Raw genomic sequence first — 18,729 nt, 5'->3', positions numbered from 1 at the left:
TCATCACAAAATTGCTAGGAGCCACATCAAAGAAGGAAAGAAGCAATATTCTTGTTGGTATCTAAAGCACTGAAATTTAGCAAAAACAGCTAGGTGTTTCTGGGGGAGTTACTGATCAGATACAAATGCAGTAAGAACAGGTCCTCTTGGATGTAAATTTACTCATTGATAGTCTGGATGTTCAGGTTAGACATGTTAGATAAGGAGGAGATGCACACGTGTGTTTTCCCCTCACAGAAGTATAATGAGCATGAAGGATGTTCCCCACATCTCACAGGCAGGTAGTTTTCTTTTCATGGCAAGAAAAAATTTTGTGGCAGAAACTGTATTACTGCTATATCTTCTAGGAGGCCTTGCCAAAGTGTACATAAATAGTATTTTTCTTGACCCTTTTCTGTCATATTTGCTGTAGTTTTGCTATTTGACTGCACAGATAGCATGGAAACTTTAAATGCACTATCGTTAGAGCAATACCTCTTAGTCTGTAAAGCTGTGAGCAATCAAAATTTCAGCCATCTCCTACAAAGCTAGGAATCCTTCATCCAGGAAAATGTTAATTTACACAATTGTATGAGATGGTAATTACAATGCATGCAGTTTCAAAAATAAGGTATTCATCTCCTTATAGTATGGATTTGTCATGGTTACCTAATAYCGTTTGTGGATTTTGTTTTAACTCTGAAGCCTAAAGTTCACTATTTCACTCTCAAAATTTTTGACACATGACCAAAACRGAGACCTCCCATCTAAGAAAAGAGAGACATCTGAGCCATTAGGATCCCCATGAGGCTGGAAACCTGCCCAACTAGCAGGGACAACTTCCATATCTGGGTGAGTGTGCAGAATGGAATCATCCCTGTCTGCCCCACAGGAATAATTCCTATCGATCGTGCTTCCATTAACTGCAATGCCTTTGTTTACATAGACTTTGGACATATCCTATTATAAAAGCAGCATTTTTTTTACCTTCTTGCAGGAATGTATGGGTAAATAGAGCTCTTTTACTCAGTACCAATGACAGGCCTAATTTAAAAACTGAAAGGCAAAGGCCTCAGTGACAGAGAGTTTACRCTCTAAAACAATGCAAACTAAATGTTGGGCTTTCTGTCAAAGTTAAGTACTTGCAATTGCTGTGTATAATATCTGTTCACTAAGCCTAAAACTCTTACTGGGTCTCCTTGTCTCTGAGGCATTAGATCCTAGACCGGTGATCAGTAAAACAGCTGAAATCCACTAATTTAAAAGAGCAGCAACTTCCACTTGATTTTTTTCTCTCCTGTGGCTTGTTCCAAGAATGGAGATCAATAGCTGACCCTTTGACTTTGCACTTAAATGCCAGATAATTAAATTGTGTTATGCTAAAATGATGAAGTGATGAATTCTGGGGAGAAGAAGATGTATCTTAGCTTTTTGCAAACCACACTGAAGTACCACACTCTGTAGAGGGAACTCTGAAGTGTAGTATAGCCCTTTAATTACTGTATTTCTCTAATTTTTTCTACTCAGATCTATGAATGTAATAAAGAAAAATGATTATTAAAACATCTATTGTGATTAGAAAATAGAAAAAAAAACTGTAAAAGAGCCTCTGAACACATCTAGGTATTACTGAATGACAAAACAAAAAGATGGGGAATCTTTTTCCTTTTCCATTGGTCAATACACTTTTACATAAATATACTTGAAAAGAATACCGGGGTTGAAAAACCAAAAAATCTATGTGCTAATCAGCAAATCTGACCTATTGCATCACCCTGGCAAAGGAATCTCAGCCTAGAATTCTTGCCTTGAGCCAAAAATTTGTTGTTTAAGGGACTTTCTTCATTCCTTACATACAAAGATTGTGACTTCAGCATAGGTCAGAAAAGTCTGGCCCCTTAAAACAGATTAAYATCGAAGAAGGTCTGTGGGATTTTGTTCTTTTTCTGTTATGTTGATAAACCAATGCAAACCTTTTAAAGTGACAAGAGACTAGAGGARGGCTCTCCAAATGTRTGTAATAATAAGCACTGTTTTTGTTGAATGAGTCCAGTTAAAACTTGAAAGTAATAATGTGGCTGGACTGAGGCCTTGTTCAGTCACCTGAGGTCTCATGTAACTCCTGTTACAACATGCTAGCAATGCTGTTTTGTTGTCTGCAACAAGCTGATTTCGGCTGCACCACTCACCCTCTGTTAGAGCAAAGATGATTAATGAAAATGTTATTCAGACAGCAACTGCAGCCAAGAACATAAACTCCCCAGACTCAACTCTTCCTCCTCCAGGAGGGAAAAAAATCTTACCGATAGCAGAAACAACGGATCCAAATGTATCTACAGGAAAGGCACAGTTAAGGCACCAACAGAAACACAGGGGTTTTGTGTTTTCACAAACACCTTCTGGGTGATGACCAGAGAAATTACCTCTGCAGTGGTTTAAACTGCTTTCAATGAAAGTCTACCTCACACATTCTTATTTGTGGTGGCTTTCAAAAAAAATTTGCATGGTAATGTTCATGATCTCTTGTTAGACAATGGAAATGTTTTAAGTGAGAGAGCAGGGGGTTTTTTTTATATAAAATGTTTTAAATGAGAAACATAATGACAAATTATATTAATCTGGTGTGAACTGTGGGTGAATTCATGCTGAAATTGGGAAACTTTGGCTCCGTGAGCTCTGCCCAGCACTTGTATGAATAGCTGCAAAGAAGGAATGATATGACCACATGAATCAGTCTTTTCTCTGTTGACATATCAATGATTTTTTTATTATTCTATTCTACTAAAAACAGGAGAATGCTTGTAAAAGCAGAGCTTATCAAATTAATGAAAGGTTGTCCTGCTATGCAAAATAACAGTCTAAAGGATTATTCATTTAATCTGAGACCTGCCCTTTATTTATCTGAATTCGGGAAGATGTTGAATGTCATCTGCCTCCAACTGAAGAGCACATACTTTGGCATGAATAGACCTTGCGGGTAAGTTATGACATTTTATGTGCACAGCAGCTCCCAGGATTTGGGGACAGGATGAGATTTCATTTTGCTAGAAGCCAAGCAAACAGAAGTTAGTGAAGTTGTCTTTGGCTGTAATTGTGAAATGTCTCCTTGTGAACTTTTGAACTGTTCAATCAACAACATCACAGTAACACAGCATGCATGAAACATGGGACTTCAGCATTTATAAGCACAGCTAAAGCTGTAAAGCTAAGTGAAATACCTGATACGAGAGTTTATTGCAATTGTATGGAAGAGAGAGGGAGTGGGATTTCCTGTTATTTTATTCTCATTCAGGGTAGATTGTTTGCCAGAGAGCAAGGTGATGTTGAAGTAGTTTATGAGCAGCATCTGCCAATGACCATATTGAGCATCCAGCTTCAGGGAACAGGCAACTCTGGAAAGTAGTGTTATGGGCTGATAATCACACACTAAATCCGTAGCTTGATACAAGGCAGCTACCATTCCAGGTATGCAAAAAAGCATTGCATACGCCTCAAAATCTTCTACCCAGATTGTATAACCACTCTCCCTGTTTACACCAGGCTTCAGGGTTTTTGTTTTCAATAAAGGAATTAGATTCCATTGTAATGGTTGTACTTATATTCTAAAGTGCCTACTTTTAAAACAGGTCAACTTTTTAGAAAAGACAGCATTCAACATTCAACTCCTGCAAGTCTCATTCATATGTCCTATTTTGTCAGTAGCTCCCCTGTGAATTTTGCATCTCCTGGCAGTCTCCTTCAACCACAGCTGAATGAAAAAGAAAAAAGAGTACCAGTCACCTGCTCCTTTCTAGTTTCAGCTTTTTCCAGTCTTTTCTATGTGTCAATACCTTAAACTACAAATGCTTTTACCCATCCAAGCCTCATTCTCATATTGAATCAGAAAATAAATAAGAGAAGGTTTTCAACACTTACCCCTTTAAGAGCCTGGTGTGATACAGCCTAAGTGCAGCTCAGCTGCTGTGACCCCCACATTTGATTCTGATTTTGAGGACAGCTGATACAGGGTCACRAGGGATTCTGTCCCCACAGCTGTGCCTGATGTGTGGGGTCACAGTGCAGGAGAGAGGCCATGGCCAATGCTGGAATTGAATGAATGGAGCATTTGCTGGATTGTGGGGGATCTGAGTCACGAGCCAATTATCTGAGTATGACTCTAGATGTGAAACAYAACTGAAAAGCTAAAATCTTACATAGAACAAAGACATATTTCAAAGACAGCWTTGTCAAGGACATCTTGAGTTATATAACATATATACCTCAAAAAATAGAGAGGTTTTTTGAAAAAGCTGCCATATCATGGACTCACATAGAGAAGTCAACAGGATTCCCATTTTCATGAGCGAATACTACTTTCACTACTTTTCTCAGTAGTATTAAAGTAGTATTAAAAGGAACATCTATACTATTTTAAAATTTACAATAATATACAAATATACATCATGGCCCTTTTAGTAACTATTTTGTCTTGCATGCTGCACTCATGTCTTCATTGCTTGCCTTTACAGAGCACTCTGTAAAGTGTTAAAACTGTTAAACCCAGTTATAATCTCACTGCAGAAGGTGGTTTATATGTATGAATCATGCCAGAAGGGTGGCCCAGCACCCACMATTTTCTCTGTAAGTATTTAAAAACCTTATTGACATGAAAACCATTTCATTGGGTGATATATCCATGATTCTTTAGCAGAGATTGTTAATTATATGGGTTCATACATAACAGGTAAAAATTCAGTAGCTGTAAATGTAGACAAGTATTACTTTCCAAAATGTAACTTCCTAGTGCCTCCAGCACATTTATTACTGCTCTGCTACACTTGTTTGTTTAAATGTGCAGCTCTATTCTCTMACAGACCTGCTCTTCTGGGTGTGGAGAGGAAACCCACTGGCTGTTCTGGCTTTTTGAGGTAGAGCACCTGCTCCCTATGTTTGCAGGAAATTAGTTGGCCACACTTGACATGCCTGAAGCACAGGGGCCAATGAAATATTCTAAAACACGGGATCCTAATGTGGCCAATTTTTTTCAGGAGAAGATTCCTGGGATAGGGAAATTCTATGGAATATAATAGGAATTACACCATTACTATGAAATTCTAAAAGATACCAGAATCACACAAGCCTGCAGACTAGCTCCAAACCCTATGCATGGGATATAATTTTCACTTTGAAAAAGATCACCAAAGTTCCCTGCTATTCTTACTTCCATTTGGACTTTTGGTCAATCCAATCCTAAATCCGAGAACCACAAAATAATTTGAACCTGATTTCCTGTCCRTATTCCTAGCCCCTAAGCACAACTCTGGCAGCCATGGGTCTTGGGCTGGGATTCAGGAATTGCAATGTGCAGAACTGCAAGGTTCATAAACTTGAGTAATCAGGAGGTTCTGTTACAACAGACAGACTGTGAATAAACCCAAAGAAAACAGGAATTGCAACTTCATGAGTTGTGATGTTGTATCCTGACTTAGCTTTGAGGGATTGAGATGATCCAATTATTGCTGTAGCAGCTTGACAGTGCCAAATGGGACAGCTTATTATTCCTACCARAAGACGTGATGCACAAAGTACTTTGAATTTGATTTTCAGCCAATTGGTTGGAACTTGTTTCAACTTTCTTCTGAAAATAAGTTTTTGCAGCTCAGTTTTATGATTTTTGAATAACAGACAAATAAGAGCAAAACTTAAGTCTTAGGAAAAATGATACATCGWYACACTGCACAAACCCAGATATGTGTTTAGCATTTTTTCCTGACCATAAATAACCTCAGTATTGTAAAGCTGTGCACACTATGCTGTCTGTATGATCATCGATGCCCATTTGGAACACCTTCTCAGGGATTCACCCTTTGTTCTGCCACTCAAGGCTGTTAATGCTGTTAGGAGAACWAATTCACCACTCTGTGGGAGGCAGCTAGGGCTTATTCCCATGCCTTAATATCGGGAGAAGGAACTGGATACAAAGATGTCCACACAGAAAATAACACAGAACCTGAAGGATTAGTTGATTATTCATGGACTGCTACTGTGTCATTGGAGTTTTCTACAAACGGTAAGGAGCTGTATTTTATAATCAGAAGAGTCAAGCACAAGCTTGACCTAGGATCTCAGGACTGCTTTTATATTTTTTAAAAACTAGATATTAAAAAATCCAAAGGTGGTCTGATTTCCAAGGGAGAAGCAGATGTACAGTGAAAGTTATTGTTGTTTTTACTGTGTTTTGTCTGTGAAACCACAGCAAATGTACTTCAATGAAAAATGTGCCAGCACRGTCACTTTTTCATAAAGGGAATACCACAGACTTTGCATTGCACAGATGAGAATGGTACAGCCTCYTTAGAATGCCTGATTGAAGAAACAGTTATGTTATAATTTGGATTTCTTTGCAAATGAGACAAATTCAGCTCCTCCACAGCATTCAAAGTAGAAAAACTATCAAGCACACCAATCACATCAGCTCCTTGCCCTTATGTAAGAAATTCATCTAAGAAAGCATCTAACCATCTAAGAAAGCATCTAACCATCTAAGAAAGCAATTTGCATGCCAGCACTAGAAAGACGTAGCTTATACCAAATTAGTTTGAGTCTCTTGCAATCAACAGTCTCTTGCAATTGGTCATATCCAATTGACAGTGTRTATGTATAATACAGAAATGTAACTTGGATTTTTTCAGGGGTACTCCACACACAGGACCAGAGTTGGCTCTTGGGAAGAAGCTTTGAGCAAACATTAGTGCAGAAGTCCAGCACAGGTATGGAATGTGGAATGTTTTTCCAAATTAATTCACCTTCAAATGCTAACCTTAGCAGCACAAATTGATGATGTAACCTCAGAAAGCATAGTTGCTTTTTCAAGAATTCATTACAAAAGCAAAGCACCACCCAGATAACATTCTCTCAGAACTTTCTTGTAACTTCTTATATTCTTGATGATGAAAAATAAATTTTAGTAATTTTTGCCTTAGTGACAAAAATTAATCTGGTGATTTGTACATTCAAGTGTAGTCTATTGCATGTAGAAACTATATTCTCTTCCTGTAAACAATCTTAAGAAAACCAGTCAGGACTCTTCTTTTCACTGAGAGATTTGATGCTAGACTGAGAGAAGGGAAAATACCCATATCCTTATCAATCTATCAAACATAGTGAAAGGGAAGAACTAGGATTTTTTTTCATATTACAGAGTCCCAAAACCTMAAGGAATTTAACAGCAATCTATTAAAGGATTAACAGCAATCTATTAAACWATTTCATTTTAAATTATAGGGAAGAAAAAAGGAAGCATCAAGCGAAAGATGTAGGTTTAAAATAGTGTATTAACACAAATAATAATTTTGTTTTTATAAGGTTAGTGATATTGTTTTCTCCAGAGGCCACACTGCTCAGAAAAATCACATTCAGAAATGCAGAGAAAACAGATGAGTTCTATRTGACTTTTCACAAGTAAGCAATGTTAGCAAAAAGTCTCTAAAAACGTGTAACCCTTCACCATGTAGGCCCTTTTGGTATGAGTCAGGTGAGAGTTTATGCCCAGAGAGGAAAGCTGTGTTTGCTTAGTCCACACTGCTTACTAGAAACATCAGCCAATTCCAAATACTGCAGTCAGGGTAAGAAACAGAATCACAAAATGTTCTGTTCTTTTTGTCTCTTTTTATTTTTTTTTTTAAAGAACACCCCTTTGGAGACTGACTGAAACATTACTTAAAGAAGCTGGTGCTGAACATCTGTCCTTTAACAAGCAGTGTTYAAAAGCTGTTTCTCATTACAGTTTTGTCTCTGAAGAATAGAGTAAGAGCTTTGTAAATTATCACTTTAGTATAAAGTATCTGAAAGTCATGTTCCTGAACACATTTCATCTGTATGTGTTCCAGTTATAGAAGTCTGGGACAAGGTTCATGGTAAAACGTTTGTGCCAGCTATTGTACAATATTTGCTCACTTCAGTAAGCACAGCAAAAAAAGAAAATTAAGATAACATTGTAATCTGCCTGACCACCTCATCCTCTGAAAACTACCAATGACACTTATTAATTAACATGGCTCCCCAGAAATTAGACTGCTAAGTTTGCACTCCAAGCTTCAACAGATGCTGGCTTAAATCATGTCTGATTTGGTCAATGAAATGGTGCCCTTAATGATACTGTCCTGCAGACTGAAAAGAGATATTAGCACAACAAAACTCACTCAAGATGACAGAAAATGAGGAAAAATGGTCTAAGTCTTTCAGCATGGTAATTATCCTCAATCTTGTGTGATATCTGAACTTGTTTGCAGATGAGATGTTAAGAAAGCTGAGGAGTACCAGAATGAATGATGAGTAATATTGTGTTCCCACAACATTCCCCTATGCTTCTCTTAAAGTTACTGTTTCAGACCCTCCACAAAGTCTGTCAGTCCCTGGAAAACTTACCTTAGCAACAGTGTAAAGGATTCTGCAAAGCCGGGAAGAATGGGAGGTTGTGGGTAGAGGGAGAATTCTCCCTCCAGGCTCCACTATTTGTGCAATGCTGTGTTAATCTACCAAGCTGCAACAGCTATTCCCCCTTCAAAGCCTCAGCAGCCCACAGAGGAGCGGCAGAATCAGAGTTAAGGTTCACTAAAAGTTATATTTAAGTGTGCAAAACCACTTCTAAGTGTATTATCAATGCAATGCTAYATATATGCATATTACAGTTGCAGGTGGTGGGCTAGGAGAAGGTTTCTTTCCAAATGAAACACAGGATTCTGTGCTTAAAAAAAAAAACCCATAAGTGTTTCCTTATTAGGGACACTGACAGTTGTTTTTTTTTTAAGACAAAGGATAGGTGATTAGCTAGGGATACTCTTACCTCATAACATACATCTTGAAGTAAAACTGATTATGATTCTATGAAATTCACACCTAGCATCTATTAAAATAAGTAATCAGGAATTAGAATTMATTTGTCCCATGAACAACTTCAACATCTCCTCTGCAATTTATAAAAAACCAATGAGCTTTTTAATACATTTCTTATAGGTCTGTTTATGCTAGTAATACGATATAGAGTCACCTATAAATTCCAAAGCATTTGCTTTTCTGGTTGCTCTTATATTTGCTSATACATTTTAATTGAAGCTAGAATTTGGTTCCAAATGTTGCCAGTCTGAAAAAAATCTAAAATGCTAGTGAGAAGAATTCAGTAGTTTTCGATGATGAAAGTTGAGGGAAATAGAGGGTGTAAATATGGTACATCTTTACACAAAAGGGAAAAATGTATCAATGAGGATCCTGTCTGAAAGCAATCCTTTGAGCCTTTGAGGTATCTAAGAAATTCAGTTTTGTTTTGGCTATATTAGGAGAATTTAGAAGACGTATTTACAAATACACCTGGACTTATTATACAGTAAATCTAAACATTCTATTGGCACTGCTTGTATAGACATATATACACCAAATGGAAGTTCTCCTTGACTATGAGGGACTTTCAGTGCTCTATGAAGAGTTTCCCATGCATAAGAAAGCTGCATACAATTCACATAGGGCTTGCAAAACATATCAATCACCAAAACAATCAAAAACTGCCATGGCCCTCATGTCTTAATGCTCACCTGCAGTCCTTCTGCTGGCATTTAAAACTGAGATTAAACTCTGAGATTTCAAAATTAAATTCAGTAAGCCCTTACATATAAATAACAAAAATTAGTCTGCAGTTCAGTGAGGTTTCAGCAGCATCTCTGTTCTATTGGTTATAGCAGGATAAGGCCTACATTACTAGATTAAGAAYACAGGAAAGCCTTATATGCAACTTTTGGGGGTTTTGCAAGAATCTAAAGAAGTTCCTAAARTGCCAGTCTAGTATGTAAATTTGTACCAATGTAATTTCATTTATTTAGCCCAAAATTACAAAATAAATATTTCTCTGATCTATTAACAAACAGCTCATCATTTCGCCAAAAACTTTGCAGGAGGCATCTGAAGATGTCCTAATCCTTCTCAGCTGGATCCATTCTAAGTTCCTGTAGTGGAAATACTGACACTGTTTACTTTAAAAAGCTCACTACATCCCTTCTGGCTGCTGTACCTCACCTAGTGTTAGTCTGCAAGAATAAGCGTTTCTGCTGCTCTCCTTTACCAGTTTTAAAACATACTGTTGAAGGCATTAAGGACATAATCAGCATTCCCATTCTGCTTAGGTATTTATTGTCCAGGGATATTCTAGCTGCAGGATCAAGGCAGATGGAAAGATGCAACAGCAACACTGCGTTCTTTCATATGACTTTTTCAGGTGCCTCTATTCCAAAAACTCATATAACTTACAACTGAATAGTAGAGAGTGGTCTGGTAGAAATATAGTGTGCAATAAAGACAGCTTATAAGATAGCTTATTGATCCAACATCAGCAGATACCCAGTCAACAATATTTTCCCTGTATTTCCTGAGAGCACTACAAAAGGACTGCAAGTGATTACAGCAAATCTTTCCCTTGCACTAGAGGTCATTTTAGGATATGCTTACTTTAATACCATTTGACTCGTGCCAAGTTCCTGGTTAGTAAATGTTTTTTATGTTAGGGCTGCAAAAAAGCTTCTGAGGTCGTTTTCCTACAAGTAACCACAACGGTGGCACTCTGAGCTTTTAAAATTTTTTCTTTTATATTAAGTGGAGGCTCTGTAAGATCTGCTGAATCTGCAAGACCTGAAAAATACAGGATATGTGTGTCTGACTTCAGTGCCTGCACTTAAATAACCCACATTGTCTAGCTATTGTTAAACTGAACACAGGAAGATAATGATCTCACTGCCCATGCAAATCTACCTCATAAAAGCCAAGTGGGTAACAAAGGGAAAAAAGTATACCTATAGAAATTCTACAGAAAGGACCCTTCAAAAGTTGTCCTGCGTTTGAACAGCAGAGTATTTTTTTGGCTCTGTCAGCACCGACTTCCAGACAGCTGATCCAAGATTGGAAGGGGGCGGCGGGAAGTTGGAACATGCTTAACTTATAAAACAGAACTAGAAACCACATGTCCAATATAAACAAGTTCCAGGTTTCTGCTCTTGGATGTGCCATAACCATGTTCAGCCAGACAATAACACAATGGAACAGTTGTATTTTAAATGGTTAAAAGTGCCCTCTTTTCAGATGGAATCCAATTGTGAGTTTGTTTCATAAAGAATACCAGTTTAGCAAAAGATTGGTTATRTAAAACTTCTGTCACGTACACTTTCCAGTTTCCTGCAGAGAAGTGCTACTGCAGAAAGCAGATCATTGTGAATTCCTGTCCATAGGGCTGTGATTAATTCCTAATACAAACACAGCTATCAATTGCAATTGTCCATTCATTAAAAAGCTTGCCTGCTGGTTTTCTCCAAACTATTTGTAAGACCTAGGTCTTGCCACAGAGAAGGAAAGTGCTACTACCAGTTTCTAGGATAAGGAAAATGACTGGAGGATCATCCATAGGTTTCAAAATTTTCCAATAGGTTTCAGTACACTGGACCYGTGTCTTACTTCCATGGTAAAAGGAAAAATGTTTGTGGAAAGAAAAGTCTGTAATGTTCTGAATTTCCATTAGACATATAGTTACAACAATGCTAAAGTACAGCTTTACTTTAAATGCTTTTTAGCTACAATATCTAAATTATGTTGTTACCAGAAACTTAAATTCTGTGACTTCTGCATGATTAACATCTCCATAAAGACAGGGGACGAAAAGGAACTAAAGGGAAGCCTTTCACAAAAAAGCCTGTATAACCATCAGAAGAGGTAGTTCTCCATACCAGCTAATTTTAACCAAGGGTGGGATAAATAGGGATGTCAGCCAATTATATTCTCCATGCAACCAATTTAACCCTAACTCTTTTGCAGCCAAATTAAATGAATCCTTTTATTTAATCCTGAAGCAGTCACATAAAAGGAGTGAGTAGGTATAGTTCTATATTTCTTTCTGACTTCAACTCCTTTTGGAACATGTAAGTTTTAAAATTTGCTTACTCTTTAAGAAGTTTATGCCCTATGTTTATTTCAAGGACTGTAATATAAAGATACTTATAGCATATATGTTGTTTTTTATCTTCAAGGAACATAGATTGTTTGATCCAGGCTTAGAATCAATACTTTTAAACAAGAACTTCAGTCTTGGGAATTGCATTATAAGGTAAGGACTCGGGCAGGGCTTTAAGGGAAGTTGTTCTATGTTTCCTACTGACTTTTTTTATGTGTTTAAATTTTCTTAGAGGCAGTAAGAAAGGAGTTGCGAAGCTCTTTCAGAGAAAACACAAACAATGCTTTGAAAATCTATATTGTTTTTTAAAAATATAGGCTCATTAAAAGACTTAAGAAAATCAATTTGCAGGAAAAAAGTAGTAGGCTGCTGAAGTTGTTAAAATGGAGGAAGAAGGCTTATGCCTCAGGCTGGTAATGACGCTGGTATTTGACTCTGTCCAGAAGCCACCTTTGGGCCCATCTCAGAAAAAAAAACCTTTGAGAAAATATTTGGATGCACTCAGCAAAGCAAGGAGGTGGAAGGCACTTAAGGGACACAACAGCCTAAAGGCACTTTGCAGCTTTGGATAATGCTAATGAGACTGAGGGAAGCGTGCAGAGCCTGTGAGCTGTTTTGAACTTTTAACAYAAAAAATCAAACTCAAGAGGCCGAACATGCAGAGGGACAAATTCATTCTCTCCTTTCACCTTTGGGAAATCAGCACTGGGAAAAGGCCTTTCCAATTTCCTCTGGCATCCTGTTGAGAGGGAGTGCAACTCCCTGGAGGTCCTGGCATGCACAGCAGCCCAAATGGCAGCTCAGGAGGATGGACTCAAGCACCACTCATTTCATCCCACTGTACAGAAAAGCTGTCTGCAGTCCTGCACTGCTCTTGAGTGCCACAGAAGGCCCTGGATTGTGTGTCTTCTCTTCTAATATTTTCCTGCAAAGCCTTGGAYCTTCACCAACACTTCCCACCTGCTACACAGATACACATATACCCTTCTAGAGTCATTGTGTGCCTAGAGACAAGCTATATGAAACCTCAGCCAAGTCTAGTCCATGGTTTCTTAGCTAAATAGCTGTTTCTGGTAATTGCCAGGTGCTCAAACGGAATATAAAGATTATTTCAATGATAGGAAAACTTGCTCTTACATTGGTTAATGAGTTTCCACACACAGATAGCATCTTCAATCAAAACTTAAGGGAAGCTGTGCTTTACTCTTTTGTTTTGAATTAACATAGTGTGAGCAAATCACACATACTAGAACTGAAAGTGAAATCCAAACACCTATTTAAAATCGATTATTTGTACTTTATATAAAGGCTTCTTTGCCAGCCTGAACACAGGCCATATACTACTCCAGTTTGTCCAGCCTAAACTATGCTATTGCCATCCTTGTCACAGTGAGATTTAATTGCTTTTTTTCTCAGATTGCTTTCAAATACCAAATACATTATTAAATTCTCTTTCTTCACATACACAAGGTTCAAAGTCATCAGAGAAATTTCACCTAGGGAAACAAGACATAATAATTGATGGGGGAAAAAGGGTACATAAGCTAAAAAAGAACTTTTTTTCACATAGGTTCATTAGCGTCATACTCAAAGATGTGATTATAGAGATTTAATGTAAAGAAATGGAAATGAGTTGCTCTTTTCTACCTATTTCAATTCAGCTAATGAATAAGGGCCAGATTAAAAAGAACAGATGCCAAGTAATATATCCTCTACAACTGCAAGGTTAAGCAGGCAGAACACATAGCTGCCCAAGCTCACTCTACCAGCTGGAGATGGACAAAGGTGTGACCACTTTCTCCTGGATGAGTCCTAAGCTGACATCTRTGAACAAAGATTATATAATTAGGCCTTCTCTTCTTCCTGTGTTCCAATAGTCATATAGAGCTGCTTAGGGCTTAGAACTAGTAAGTTTAGAAGGACAGTTCAATGGAGTTAAATGAAGGTTTATTTTGTGCTTTCTCTGCATTTATGATGGTGTGCTAAAGGAGATGACAAAAACCTTGAGAGGTCACRATGACTTGGTGGGGAGCTGCAATACATAGGATTCTTGTGATCCCCGCGCAAAATCCCATCAGTTTTTGTCTACATATAAATGCATAATGTAATGCAATATGCTGGGATTCTCTACAGCCTCTCAGAAAATAGTGGTCCTGGATAAGGGTCTGTAAGATTATAGCCTGTATGTTGCCATTAGGCTCTGTACTGTCTCCCACTCCCACTGGTGCGTCAAGAGACTAACTGGTTTCCAGTAACTCCAGAAAATTTCCAGACTTTTGAGCTGAAAAYCTGCTGAGAGGAAGGAGAACTTTGTCATGATATTTTTGAAGTCCTTTGTGTTTAGGAATTTTCTCAGTGGAGAAGATTTTTAAAACCAGTGTATCAGTGAAACTTTTTGTATCAGTGGGGTCAACATAGCTTGGGACAAATGGGGGTGCTGCCTCTGCKGACCACAACAGAGCTTTTGAGATCCATGGGAGCCTTAGTAGAAAAGTATTTGGACTTGACAACTACCCACTAACTCTAAATATAACCTTCTGGTAAACATTAAAACTTCAAGGGCTTTGTGGCTGATGATCATGTTGAACTCCAGGACATTCAGTGAGAGACTAGAGTGGAAAACATAAACATGAAAAGAAACATCGGGGGATGGGAATTTTGAAAGCTGGTGGAGAGAACAGAGAAGATTTTGGTGACAAAAGTTTTTTTTGTCTGGTTCCAGGATTTGCAGTGTAATAAAGATGAAGTATTCATAAGGCTGAGACAGGTTAACCAGTAGTGTACTGAAAAAGTACACAAGAAACTGTGGATTGCTCCAGAACATTTTGTCCTAATAGGAGTACTAAAAAATGCTGTACACTGAGYAAAGGACAAAAAGCAGATGCTCTTGGCATTTCCATCTTGGTTCTTCTGCTTTAAAWAGGAGAATTAGTATCCTCTTTCCTATGGTTTTTATGTATTTAAACTCTGATATCCGTCTGTCAGATAAAAAAAACTATGAGAAGGATTTCACACAGAGCACCAAACAGCTGGAAAATAGTACCAGCTTTCAGTCCCTATCAACCTGGTTGGATTTGAYAGTAGTACTTGGAAGGCTCTCTATCTCTTTGACATAAGTTCAAGGATCTGTTCTATCTTTCCTTGAACCATGAAAATCAAAGCCTTTACTTTCTCAGCACAGTAGCAGACAAGGACAAGCAAGTTTCTAAAGTAGATCATAAACTGTTCTGTTCAAGTATCTCTTGCACGATCACCAGTTATCTTCTAGCCTGCAGTGCTGTTCTTGGCCTTCAGGKCACCCCTAAATACCAGCTCATCTAGTCATACAGCACATGGAAGAAGTTCCACTCCACAGCAGAAGTTTTTGAMAAACAGCAAAGRGGTTTGGGAGTTATTTGATAGCTGTTTAAAGCAGCTTCCATCTGTACCTGTAGTACTTTCACCACTGTTCTGTGAGGTGGATAGACATCACCCCTATCTATCTGACAGCTGGGCTGACTGACCTGTTACTTAACTCAGGATCACTAGAAAGCAGAGGAGACCCAAAGCCCTTGTTCTAGAGCAATAAAACATCATTACATGTTTTGTAAGAACATTTACCAGTCCTGGAAATGATCACTTATTCTGTTAGCTTGACTCTTATTGTCTTACAAACTTCTTTCAAGGTGGTCAGAATTTCTTTTAAAGATGGAAAAAAAAAAATCAAACACCTTAGAAAACATTCTGCAAGGGGAGTAAGAGGCATTTAAGCCTGTTTAAAACTCAATCCAAACAGAGACAGACCTGTAGCCAGTGAGGAGGGAAACTTGGCAGCTTTGCTTAGAGCTTCCCACACAGACACTGGAGACGAAAGAAAACAAAGAAGCTGTAGTCCCCGAGGGTCCTACCACTCCCTGGGCAAAACCAGTCTCTTCCCTGCTTTTCCTTTAGTTCTCAAACACACACACGTGCTCTCTTCTCCCAGTGCCATTAGCTACAGCAATAACCAATTGAGCCCTACAGACAAAAAAAAAAAAAAAAAAAAAAAAAAAAAAAAAAAAAAAAAAAAAAAAAAAAAAAAAAAAAAAAAAAAAAAAAAAAAAAAAGGAAAGAGAAAAAAAAAGAGAACTTGGAGGCGAGCCAGCGTCCCCGAATGACTCCGCTCTGCCGGCAGCCTCCCCGCCGCTCCCGCTCTCCCTCCTCTCCCCGCAGGGCGGGCATGCCAAACCCTCCTCTCTTTATCAGGGGCTGGAGTTCCCCTTCTTGGTCTCTGTTTGGCTTGGGAACCCAGAAACGTTGCTAAATTTATCTTTCTCTTTCAAGACAATGGTAAACGCCAGCAATAAGAATGCAAAAGAACTGAAAATTAATGGAGACAATTCCCTGCAAGCCAAGTGGAAACACCTTTTCTGTGTAACTCCCAAGGCGGCAAAAAGCAGTTACACAGTGCAAAGCAGGACAGGCTGCCTGGGGTGCCAGGAACACGCTGTTCCTTTGGCTGTGTGCCACAGGGAATTGTCCATCCATATGCTCAAACTTGATGGGGCTTTCTTCTCTCCCACGGAGAGCAAAACATACCCTCAAATTAGAATGGGTAATTTTGCTTTATCTCAGGAAGGCAACAGGAAAAGCTGAAGGCACGCTGAAGGTAGAGCCAGCATGGGTGAGGCTGACACCTCAGAGCTAAAACTGCTCAGGAGTTATGCCATGTTCAGTTTGAGGATCTCTTTCTTACTGCTCTTTATAAGAGACTGACCATACATCTTAGCAAACTAATTTGAAATTACTCAGTGGAACACCTGGAACAAGTCTGCTCTAGTCGGTGTGGTGCCTCGACATATGCGCTGGTGCCTTCAGCAGAGATTGGTCTCCCCAATTTTTGGTGTCCCCTGTCTGACTAGAAGCCATCCTGTTTCCCAGCGCCAGGCAAAGCCGTGAGGTGTGGCAAGTCATGGGGCCTATTTCAAGATGGCCATCCTAATACTTTCAGTGCAACTTTCACAATGCTTGCAAGACTTCCACTTTTTCTGTGGGTGTGTCTCATAAATTACAATAGCAACAAAAAAGTCCTTAGTCTTCACCGAGAAGTAASCACTAAACACTGATGAGTACAAGTTACGGGTTGCATTCAAATGTTTTTTTCTTTCGAATTCAGTTATACCCAGCTGCCAAAAGCTTTTTAGACACTGCCCATATCCCCCTCTCTCCTCACTTATGGTGTCTCCTTGTGACTCGTGTTCAGGCCCTCATCTGCCTTCTGYTTACTCTAGCCTTCACAAAGTGTCTGCTAAAGAAAGAAACAGACACACAGCCATGTAGGTGCCTCTAGAACATTTAATTAAAAAATATCAGGAGTATTGATACTTGCATGGAAAGTGATATGCTGGTATAAAGAGAGTGACGGGAGCATGGAGTCGGAAAAACGGGGAGGTAAGAAATACTGGAAAGGGAAGTAGAAGACACAAGAAGACACAGAACAAGGCCAGCAGCTAAAAATTACAGCTTGGTACAATCCACACAGATGACCCGCATGCCATTCCCTGTGACATTAATAAAAAAGGGCAACATTAGCTTTGAATCTATGCCCAGTAAGGGTTTATTCCCAGAGGGGTTTTTTTGTTGTTGTTTGGTTTTCCCGAGCTTGAGTTCCGAGAGGTGAAACCATAACAGTGGCCAAATAAAAGTTTGTTTGGTTTTGTTTTTCATTTTAATTACCAAGCTGTAACAAATAAATCTCTGGCTGGATTGTAACTAACCTGTGTGGGTCCTTAGATGAGCTTTAAGATGGGAAGATTTGCCATAAACTTTTTCACACCCCACATAGTGGCATTTGTGCTTTTTCTGGGGTGATCCAGGGTCAGTCCAGCTTCTTATACGTTTGTTCTTTTGTCTGGGGCTTGGCTCAGTTACTGCAGCCAGGCTAGTAGGTGTGGCTGCTCTTTCTCCTGCACGCTTACCAGCTGAAGACAGACTTTCTTCCTCAAACTCCTTAGGAGCAATAGAAATGTGTATTTGTTCTGTTATATCAAGCGTCTCTGTTTTTTCCATCCTTAGAGCAGGTGACTTTGGGAYGTGCTGGTTCAGATCTGCTAAAATGCTAGCTACCACAAGTAATGATGATCCATTGTCTTTCCCGGTCTCTCTGACTTGCCGTCTATCTTCTTCATTGGACGAAGGAAGTATTGCTGCATCAGGTTGGGGATCAGGCTTCCCTTTGGGACTATGGATAACAGCACGACTTGACATAGAAACAAGGCACTCTGCTGCAAAATGATCCACATATGCTGCTGTTGCCATTTTTCATAAGTTTAAAAAGAAATCCGAAGAAAGGCGAAGACAAAAAAGGGAAAAAACAAACCAAACACAACAGTGCTCTTTCCCTTTTTAAAAAGATTACACAAGCAGACTTTTCCCTCCCTTATTTCTTAGGATAGATTTGTAGGAGTAAAGGCTGATTTAGCAGCCATCAAACCCACACTTTGTTCGTGACGATCACACCCAGCTTGTCACTAAATCGAAAAAGCGTTGGCGGTCCAATGGAAGAGGAAAAGAACAGCAGCTAGATCCTGGCAGTGGCAGCTTGTTGCTCGGAGCATGGRCTGAGGCCGTTTACTCAAGAAGGCAGTGACTGGCGATGCGGTCCCGCAGCCGTGCCATCGCGCTGTGACAGCGGAGCCGCCGCTCCCCGTTATCGCTGCCCGGAGCCTCCCGGACCCGCGGGGCGTGGCCTGGGAACATCTGGCCGTGACGTCAGCGGGGCCGCAGCCCGCGCCAGCAGGTGGGCGGCGCGCGCGGGGGGGCAGCGCCCG

General features: G+C 39.3%; 1 protein-coding gene across 1 annotated transcript in view; it reads right to left on the bottom strand.

Moving 5' to 3' along the window:
* KLF13 (KLF transcription factor 13) overlaps positions 1-18,650 on the bottom strand; it is a 28,557-nt gene extending 9,907 nt beyond the window's left edge. Inside the window, exon 1 of the mRNA XM_057382521.1 lies at positions 17,677-18,650. Coding sequence (XP_057238504.1) covers positions 17,677-18,217 — 541 coding nt within the window. The 5' untranslated portion in view covers positions 18,218-18,650. The remainder of the gene's footprint in view (positions 1-17,676) is intronic.
* Positions 18,651-18,729: the final 79 nt, after the last annotated feature.

Source organism: Malurus melanocephalus, unplaced genomic scaffold (assembly GCF_030028575.1).
Source record: "Malurus melanocephalus ecotype Western Australia unplaced genomic scaffold, MMel_1.1 scaffold_572, whole genome shotgun sequence".
Taxonomy (NCBI): domain Eukaryota; kingdom Metazoa; phylum Chordata; class Aves; order Passeriformes; family Maluridae; genus Malurus; species Malurus melanocephalus.
The sequence above is the reverse complement of the archived record's forward strand: the minus strand, read 5'-3'. Positions and strand labels throughout refer to the sequence as shown.